This window comes from Pteropus alecto, unplaced genomic scaffold, assembly GCF_000325575.1.
Source record: "Pteropus alecto unplaced genomic scaffold, ASM32557v1 scaffold44, whole genome shotgun sequence".
Lineage (NCBI taxonomy): Eukaryota > Metazoa > Chordata > Mammalia > Chiroptera > Pteropodidae > Pteropus > Pteropus alecto.
The window spans coordinates 6,084,708-6,093,132 of record NW_006436812.1 but is presented as its reverse complement, the minus strand read 5'-3'; the positions used below and the strand labels follow the sequence as shown (position 1 = coordinate 6,093,132).

Sequence of the window (8,425 nt, the reverse complement as noted above, 5' to 3'; positions counted from 1 at the left end):
GGACGGCTCTCCTGGCTGGGAAGGAGCCTAGGTTTCTTTGTTGCTGGCAGCCTGACTCTACCCTTCTGGACAGGTGGCTGAGGAGGTGTGGGCGCTGACAGAGGAGCTGAGCCCCAAAATGACCCTTGAGGTGGCCTCACGACTCTTCGAGCTCTACCTAACCCTGGCAGACATCCAGCGCTTCTGGAGCAGCATCCCGGGCCGGTGGGTGTACAGCCCCACCTGCCCCCTCCCCACCTGTCCCTTTCCCCAACCTGTCTCTATCCCCTCTGCCCCTTTCCTCCACCTCTCCCTCTACCCCCACCTGGCCCCCTCCACCACATGTTCTCAAGCCTCTAAGAGGGCTCTTGAACAGGAGCCCAAAGGCCCCACACAGGAGGCTTTCCTGGGTACCCTTTTGCCTGGGGACCCTGAGCCATGCTGGCTCAGGGTGTCTGAGTTGGGTGTGCTCTGATGGCTTCTTGCCACAGGGATAGCCACACCCTGGCCCTGGCTGGCATCCATGCCCCATTCCTGCCTGCTGTGAAGCTTTGGCTGCAGGTACTGAGGGACCAAGCCAAGTGGAGGCTTCAGGGAGCTGTGGATGTGGACACGGTGAGTAAGCACCCAGGCCCAAGGGTACTGGGATTCATCCAAGGCCCCCCAAAACACAGGCCTCCTCCTGCTTTCCCAGCTGGAGCCCTTGGATGCCTCCTCCAAGCACAGCAGCTCCGCAGCCACTGCAAGTCTCTGCTTCAGCCACATCCAAGAGCTATGGGCTTTCCTGGCATGGCCAGACCCTGCCCAGGCCCAGGGGCTAGGCACCCAGCTCAGCCAGGTAGGGACCATGGCCCAAGAAGAGGTTGGCATCTGGAGGGGCAGCAGGGCCAGGGGATGTGGCCCAGAGTTCCTAAGCTTCCATGTCCCACCAGGATCTGTGCGAGGCTGCCCTTTTCTACACTGAGCTCTTGCGGAAGAAGGTGCACACTCAGCCCAGGGCCACGGGCGAGACAGTGAGTGAGCCGGTGAGTGGGCTGGCAGGCAGGTGGATGGGGGCAGGAGGCCAGGTGGGGCCACCACAGGAGCACTGATCACTCCCATCTGGCACATCTCTCCAGCTCTGCGTGGTCCTCAACAATGTGGAGCTCCTGCGCAGGGTTGTTGGCCAGGCACTGAGAGGCCTGGCGTGGTCGGAGGGGGATGCAGGGCTCGAGGTGGGGCTCCCGCGCCCCCTGCTCAGCTGCACACAGGCCCTGGATGAAGACCTGCAGCGGGAGGCCCGCACCGTGACAGCACACCTGACCTCCAAGGTGGGCAGGGAGGGCGGGGTGAGGAATTGACTGCCCAGCCCTGTGCACCCTACTCCATTCAGTGCTGAACACTGCTCTCCCTCAGATGGTGGGTGACATCAGAAAGTATGTGCAGCACATCAGCCTGTCGCCTGACTCCATCCAGAATGATGAGGTGAGTGCCTGACCGTTTGAGGACTCAGCCTGGTGGGGAGTGTGTGTGGTGGGGCCCAGGTGCATTCTGGCCCTGAGAACCCTGCCCACAGGCTGTGGCCCCGCTCATGAAGTACCTGGACGAGAAGCTGACTGTGCTGAACACCTTGCTGGTGAAGGAGAACCTGAGCAGGTATGGCACGGGGCAGGGTTGGGTGTGCTCTGATGGCTCCACAAGGTGGAGCAGGGTTGGCCGGGGTCCAGTCACAGATGCCGAGTGTCCCTGCAGGGTGCTTGAGGCCCTCTGGGAGCTGCTCCTGCAGACCATTCTGCAGGCACTGGGTACCAACGTTGACGTCTCTGCTGACTTCTACAGCCGCTTCCACTTTACTCTGGAGGTAGGGCCCAGTGGAGGAGGACCCCTGCCAAGCTCCAGGGGGAAAGGTGCTGCCTCTCTCCTTGGCCCTGCTGCCAGGATGCCTGGACTGCCCAGCCTGGATTTCTCCTCTGGAAACCCACAAGGGCAGCATTTCTTCCCTACCAGCCCACCTGTGTCAGAGCTGGCTACCTGTTAAGATAGCTGTCTGGCCTCAGGCCCTGGCATTATCCCAAGCTTTCTGGGGGCTTCTGAGGCACCTCCAGTGTGCTCTTCCCTGGGCTCTCCAAAGCCTGGTGTTGCTCGAAGTTCCACCTGTCTCAGCCTACTGTCCCCAGCACATGCCACGCTCTGATACTTCTCCCTTCTTGCCCTGCCTTAGGCCCTGGTCACTTTTTTCCATGCAGAGGGCAAGGGTCTGCCCCTGGAGAACCTGAAGGATGGAAGCTACAAGGTGAGGCCTAGCCCCAGGGCCTCTGACGGAAGGGGATGGCATGGATGCTGCAGACCTGAGTTTAGCCACTGCCTTGCAGTAGCCCCTGTGCCTTCAGGGGCCTGCAGCTGTGAGGAGTTGCGCTCAGTGGCCAGTCTCACCAGGTGCCCACCTATTTCCCTCCTCTTCCTGCAGAAGCTGGAAGAGGAACTGCGCCTACACAAGTGCTCCACCCGCGAGTGCATCGAGCAGTATTACCTGGACAAACTCAAGCAAGTATGTGGCCTAGGTGTGGGCATGGGGCTTTGCTCCAGAGCCTCAGAGCCCCTGAGCTGGGCTTACCAGCCCATGGGCCTTTTTGTAGAGGTCTCTGGAACAGAACCGGTTTGGGCGCCTGAGCATCCGCTGCCACTACGAGGTAGCTGAGCAGCGGCTGGCGGTGGAGGTGCTGCACGCTGCCGACCTGCTCCCCCTGGATGCCAACGGTGAGAAACAGAGGTATGGCAGGGCAGAGGCTGGCCGGTGAGAGGGCAGTGGAATCTGCTCATGGCCCTGCCCCCGCCAGGCCTGAGTGACCCCTTTGTGATCGTGGAGCTGGGCCCACCACACTTCTTTCCACTGGTCCGAAGCCAGAGGACGCAGGTCAAGAGCAGGACACTGCATCCTGTGTATGATGAGCTCTTCTACTTGTGAGTGTCATCCCCACCCACCCTCTGCCTGCCTGAGCAGGGAGCAGGGCTCCAGGTGACTGCCGTCTGCTTGTAGCTCTGTGCCAGCAGAGGCATGCCGCCGCCGTGGCGCTTGTGTGCTGTTCACAGTCATGGACCACGACTGGTTGTCCACCAACGACTTCGCAGGGGAGGCGGCCCTCAGCCTGGGCAACATTGGTGGCATTTTGCGGTCCCAGATGGGAGGGAGCACTAAGGCAGAGCAGCCCGTCACCCTGCACCTGCGCAGGCCCCGAGCCCAGGGTGAGTGGAGGTCCAGGGGCGGTAGGTTCAAGGGTTGGCAGGGCCTTATGCTGTCCCCACCCCGCTGCCCACAGTGAAGTCTACACTGAGGATGCTGGAGGGCCGCACCAACAGGGAAGCGCAGGAGTTTGTCAAGAGACTGAGGGAGCTGGAGAAGTGCATGGAGATGGACCCCTGAACCTCTTGCAGCTGCCAGCCCCAGGCCTTCCCCAAGTCCCTGTGGTGTTGTCGTCTCACTGTGGTCAGCTTTGTGCAGCCAGGACTTGCGGTGCCCCCTCCCTGCTACGTGGTGTGCGTGCTGTGGCTGGACGCCCTGACTCTCATCTGCCTTGGTGTGTCCATGTGGTGTGTGCTGTGAACTCCTTACACCCAGCAAGCCCCACCCCGAACCCTGGATCTAGGTGGGCAATTCAGCAGAGCCTGGCTAGCAGCTGCCTTCCTGGACGCAGAACGGAGCAAGCCTGGTTGCCAGGTGAGCTTGCCCACCTGCTTCCTCAGGTTCCAGAGCCCTAGGGCAGGCTGGTAGGAACAGGATTCTCAGTGGGTGACTTTGTTCCCCAGGGGACATTAGACCACATCTGGGGACATTAAGCTGCATCTGGGGACATTAAGCTGCATCTGGGGACATTTTTGGTTATAACTAGGGGCTGAAGAGGGTGCTACTGGTACCAGTGGACAAAGGTCAGGGATGCTGCTCAATATCCTGCAATAAACCAGACAGCACCCTCCCCGCAACAAAGAGTGGTCCATCCCCACTGCCCAGTGTCGCAGCAGAGCTATTTTAGAGGAATCTCTGTCTTTATCTCTCTTGGGGTGGGGGGGGGGCGGTAGTTCACTAGGCTGAGAGGCAGGAAGGTGAGGGTTTGAGTCTGAACAACCCAAGCCTTGGAGAGAAGCAGCTCCGAGGGCCCCAGGTTGAGGGAGAAAGTAAGCAGCTACAGTATTCTCACCCTCTATGGGCTCTAGAACCCTATACCCAGAGGCTGTGTAGTGGAGAGGTTTGCTAAGAACTGCATAGATCTCCAGTCCTGGCCCAGGACAGGGTCCCCTGGGTCACTTCTGAGGCTGGTGGGTTAGTGTAAAGGGTTTTATGCTGATCGGTCGCCTGTCTGGCTTCTTTCATGCCACACACACATATCCCCACAAGACCTACTCCACAGCCCGCCACCCCTACAGCACCGACCCTTTGAGGCAGGGTCTGCCTCACTAGAGGGTGAGAGTCCCTCCAGCCCCAGGCCAAATACAAAGAAACAGGCTAACACTGAGGTTTCCTTGCCTGCAGCTTCATTGGGGGCTCTGAGGCGGGACCCAGAGAAAGGCTGTGATAGCTTTGGGAGAGAACCCGACAGAGTCCAGTGCTGCCTGGAGCTGCAAGGCGCCAAGGCTGCCAGGCTTGTCTTTGTTCCCACAAGTCCCACGGCTGTCTCTAGATTTCCTCATTACCCCACCTCAAAAAATATACATGTCTGGAACTTTCAGTGTCTCTGATGTTTCTTGATTCCTTTCCAAACTTCGGTGGGGGCACTGGCCTCGGCCCCTTGCTCCAGAATCTCCTCCTCTTCTGGGCAGCTGCTGCTGCTGCAGCCGCCTCCTCCATCCTTGGCTTCAGGCCCGTGTTCCTCAGACTCATCCTCATTGTCACTGTCACTGCTGTCTGTGGGTAGCCTGAAAGGAGCGATGTGTTCACTAAAGGCACCATCCATGGCTTGAGGCAATCCTCTCTGGCACACTGACCCACCTCTAGGCTGAGGACAGATTTCTCCTACTCCCTGTGCTCTCGAAACCAAAACCTCTCAGTGAGACATCCACGTCCCCTTTTCCACAGTCAGAAAACCATGGTGGTGGTGTTCAGGAGGCCACCCCCCCGCCCCACACACACACAGCTGGAGGGGCAAAGGCAATGGACAGCCCTGACCTGTCACAAAACTGGGAGCCCGAGGACCTACCGTGTGCCAGCCACAGGCCTGTTGAGGTTTGCAAACTCTCGCCCTGAATCTACATCAAAGGGATCTGAACAGAGGGAGAAAAGAGGACAGTGACCTATAGGTGAGCTTAGAGCAGAACCCAGTTTCCCACCCCTGCAGCTTCTCAAAAGGAGGTGGCAGGCCTTGAGGGTCCTGGCTCCCACCCAGGCAGGTTCACAGCAATGCCAGGCCTCACCGATTTCCTCCTTGGGGAGCTCCTTGGCATGAGCCAGGAATTCCTGCTCTGCCTGCAACACCTCCTCCGGGCTGCTGCAGGCTGCATACTTCTCCAGGAGCTGATGGTTCAGGTCTAGGAAGGCCTTGCCCCACTTGAACTTCCGCAGCAAAATGACAGCAAGGTCTGAGAAGCCTGAAGCCGCAGAAACAGGAAATCTGAGATGTCAACAATCTAATCCTGAGCATGTTCCCAGCACAGTCATTGCTGTCCCAGAAACTAAAAGTCCTTGCCAGACACCATCCTACAGTCCAGATAGCCCATGCCTGTTCACCAGCCTCCACCTCTGCAGCCCACTAAGTCCCTCTGTCCATGTCGCACAGAGCCACCCATCTGGGCTTCTATTGAGACTATAAATTCTCTGAAGATGAGTTGAGGGGTGACAGAGGGCTCTCAGGGCAGTGGTGCCACGATAATAAGGCCAAATATGAGCGCTTACAGGCCAGCTATTGATTTTGCCACAACCTCAACTCCATAGGGCAAAGACTTTAAGTGGAAGTTGAAATCAAAACCCTAGCTTTTCCATATCCACCACCTCCCCACATATCCTCACATTCCTGTTGGGACTTGCTAGTAGAAAACACACTGCAGGGATCACAACCATATCTCTAGGCTGCCAGACCTCAACACTCACCCAGGATGCAGAAGGTGGCTGCAAAAGCCTCTACACAGGACAGTTTACAGGGCCGGCCATAGTTCACAGGGTTGGCGGCCACTAGGTGAGGCAGCAGCCGGAAGTGGCTCCCCCGCATCTTCCCAAACGGTGTCTCTTCCAGTCTGGCCCAGGAGCAGTCGATGACAGCCACCCCTGACTGTGCAACCAGCTGTCTGCCAGGAGCAGCAAAGGGCTAGGTTCTGGGGGCCAGCACTACCTTGGTGATGGCCCTAAGGCAGGTATGTCCTTGGATACTGGCCTCACTAGGGATACAAGGACATCATTCCCCTACTGCAAACCACCCCCAAACGTCCTTATAGGCCAAGCTTTTGAGGCTGAGGAATGGGAGCGTTTCTGGAACGGGCTCATTTATTCACTCAACAAACGTTTACTTGAGACCTGCTCTATCCTGGACTGCGCTAGGCAATGGGGGCAAATTAGACTGATAGGTACAAATAGGTGACTCCTGAAAGGAATAATGCGCCAGAAGACAAGAAAGATCAGACCGGCGACCCGCCCATTCTCACCCCCACCCCTGGCTTCTCGAGCCTACCTGTCAGCTGGGGAAACGTACTGGGAGCCCATGGGGCTGAGCACTAGGCCACTGAACCTGTGGCCCAGGCGTAGGCAGCGCACCAGACCCAGACGGGCCAGCTTGCGGCCGGTGCAGCGCCGGGGATCGCAGTGGCCCAGCTCCCACATGGCCAGCGTGCAAGGGAGCCGCGCAGGACCCGAGCTGCCCTCGTCCTCCGCCACCTGTGCCTCCACGGACGCTGCACCGGGCAGAGAAGGGGACGAGGCCTCAGTCGCGAATCGGCCCGCAGGCCATGGGTCTCCGACCCCAGCCCCACTCCTCGATCACGCCCCACTCACCGCGCAGTGCGGCGCCCACCTCCTCAGCAAAGGCCTCTAGGGAGCAGCCCGCGGGGCGCCGGGTACGGGAGCCTTCGGCCCCGGATCTACGCGGTACCCTCCTGCGGCCCATCGCGGGAAGTAGAATCCCCAGGACCTGCGTGAGGACCTCTACTCCGGACGACGCGCGCCTGCGTTGGGAGCCACTCCCAGTTCAGGCACTCACGTGACCCGATGGCGCTCACGTGACCGCGCGCCCGGCTTGCGGCGAAATGATGGCGGCGAGGTTAGCGCGGTTCTTGCTGTTGCTCCGGCTCGCGGCGCGCGGTTAGTGCCCCGTCCTCCCACACCCCCTGCCCAGGCATCTGCAACCCTAAGCTCCCTCCTGATCCGTACCCGCGCCCCCGCCTCGGCTGCCTGTCCCCTGCCTCCTCAACGCCCCGTTCCCCGTAGGGCCCGCGTCCGCAGGAGCCGCCAAGATGAAGGTGGTGGAAGAGCCTAACACGTTCGGGTGAGCAGCCTCGCGGGGCGCGGCGGGGTGGGCTGAGTGGCGGCCCAGGGCTCGATTCCCCCTGACCTTACCGCTTCCCGTAGGCTCAACAACCCGTTCCTGCCCCAGACCAGTCGCCTCCAGCCCAAGAGGGATCCTTCACCTGTGTCTGGTGAGTGCGGGACCCTGGCCGCGGACGTGGTGGCGGCCAAGGAGGGAGCAGGGAACTGTCCTGGATTCCCGACTGGGGTGGACCGGGTCAGCGCTTGAGAGCCTGCTCGAGTGGGGCTGGAGAGGGAAGGATAGCCTCGGATGAGAGGACGAAAAGCCCTGAAAGCTCATGGAGGCTCATGCGTTCGTTTGCCAGCCTTTTAAAATTATTTTTGAGTGCGTGATGATACTCCAGAATGTTCTTGTACCAAGTTAAATAGTTGCCTCCGGACTTAGTCCTTTATTTCCTTCTGTAAAGGTGATTCTGTTAAAAGTTTGTTATATGTCTTTCTAGACGGTTTTGATGCTTTTACGTGCATGGGTATACAAGTAAAAAACGTGTAGCAATTTTTTTGTTGTCTTTGCCATCTTTTTTTAAACAGTGCTACTACACAGATTTACACATTTGCTGTTGTCACCTGTGTGTCTTGGAACTCTTCATGGTGGTGGATGTAGGTCTTCATTCTTTTCACTTGATGCTTAGTATTTAATCAGATGGCTCTGTATTCCGTTATTGTCAAGCATGTTGTTTATGTTTTTTGGCCATCAGAAACAGTGCTGTGAAGAACATTCCTTGTAGAGACTCCCTCTTTATAGGCTCACATGAGTGGTTTCCTAAGGTAGGATCTCAGAAGTGGAATTGCTGGGTTGGTAAATGAGTATTAAATATAGGAAACAAAATCCAAGAATTATTGAGTACAACTATGTGTTAGGGTCTGTGCTGAGGATTCAGAAAGAACAAAAAGCATACAGTGCTTGTCCTCATGAAGTTGACAATTTAATGGGGTGGGTAGGCTATAAAGTAGGTAAAGCGTAGA

The 8,425-nt window shown here is 58.1% G+C and overlaps 3 protein-coding genes across 4 annotated transcripts in view; 2 read left to right on the top strand and 1 right to left on the bottom strand.

The window, feature by feature from the left end:
* BAIAP3 (BAI1 associated protein 3) overlaps positions 1-4,568 on the top strand; it is a 9,953-nt gene extending 5,385 nt beyond the window's left edge. Inside the window, exons 20-33 of the mRNA XM_025048250.1 lie at positions 74-204; positions 471-594; positions 674-817; positions 912-1,004; positions 1,098-1,289; positions 1,375-1,443; positions 1,535-1,614; positions 1,711-1,819; positions 2,180-2,251; positions 2,426-2,506; positions 2,595-2,715; positions 2,796-2,919; positions 2,996-3,201; positions 3,276-4,568. Of these exons, the coding sequence (XP_024904018.1) occupies positions 74-204; positions 471-594; positions 674-817; positions 912-1,004; positions 1,098-1,289; positions 1,375-1,443; positions 1,535-1,614; positions 1,711-1,819; positions 2,180-2,251; positions 2,426-2,506; positions 2,595-2,715; positions 2,796-2,919; positions 2,996-3,201; positions 3,276-3,379 (1,650 nt within the window). The 3' untranslated portion in view covers positions 3,380-4,568. The remainder of the gene's footprint in view (positions 1-73; positions 205-470; positions 595-673; positions 818-911; positions 1,005-1,097; positions 1,290-1,374; positions 1,444-1,534; positions 1,615-1,710; positions 1,820-2,179; positions 2,252-2,425; positions 2,507-2,594; positions 2,716-2,795; positions 2,920-2,995; positions 3,202-3,275) is intronic.
* On the bottom strand, positions 4,469-7,129 carry TSR3 (TSR3, acp transferase ribosome maturation factor). Its single transcript, XM_006913985.3, has 6 exons — positions 6,929-7,129; positions 6,609-6,828; positions 6,035-6,228; positions 5,362-5,535; positions 5,148-5,211; positions 4,469-4,866 (listed from the first exon to the last, which is right to left on the bottom strand). The coding sequence occupies exons 1-6, from the start codon at positions 7,038-7,040 to the stop codon at positions 4,677-4,679; spliced, it is 954 nt and encodes a 317-aa protein (XP_006914047.1). The 5' UTR covers positions 7,041-7,129; the 3' UTR covers positions 4,469-4,676.
* The window catches only part of GNPTG (N-acetylglucosamine-1-phosphate transferase subunit gamma), an 18,815-nt gene continuing 17,513 nt past the window's right edge, over positions 7,124-8,425 (top strand). Inside the window, exons 1-3 of one of the 2 annotated variants that reach the window (XM_006913983.3) lie at positions 7,124-7,234; positions 7,361-7,418; positions 7,502-7,569. In XM_006913983.3, the coding sequence (XP_006914045.1) occupies positions 7,180-7,234; positions 7,361-7,418; positions 7,502-7,569 (181 nt within the window). In that variant the 5' untranslated portion in view covers positions 7,124-7,179. The remainder of the gene's footprint in view (positions 7,235-7,360; positions 7,419-7,501; positions 7,570-8,425) is intronic. The other variant, XM_025048244.1, reaches the window with a different exon arrangement.

What these genes read in the sequence shown, in the direction of transcription:
- TSR3 (XM_006913985.3), bottom strand. Translation starts at nt 7,040, where the DNA reads ATGGGCCGCAGGAGGGTACCGCGTAGATCCGGGGCCGAAGGCTCCCGT. An exon ending in TACGTTTCCCCAGCTGACAG is followed by an intron (nt 6,229 to 6,608) that starts GTAGGCTCGAGA and finishes TGCTCCTGGCAG; the next exon opens with ACAGCTGGTTGCACAGTCAG. An exon ending in AGGCCTGTGGCTGGCACACG is followed by an intron (nt 4,867 to 5,147) that starts GTAGGTCCTCGG and finishes CGCTCCTTTCAG; the next exon opens with GCTACCCACAGACAGCAGTG.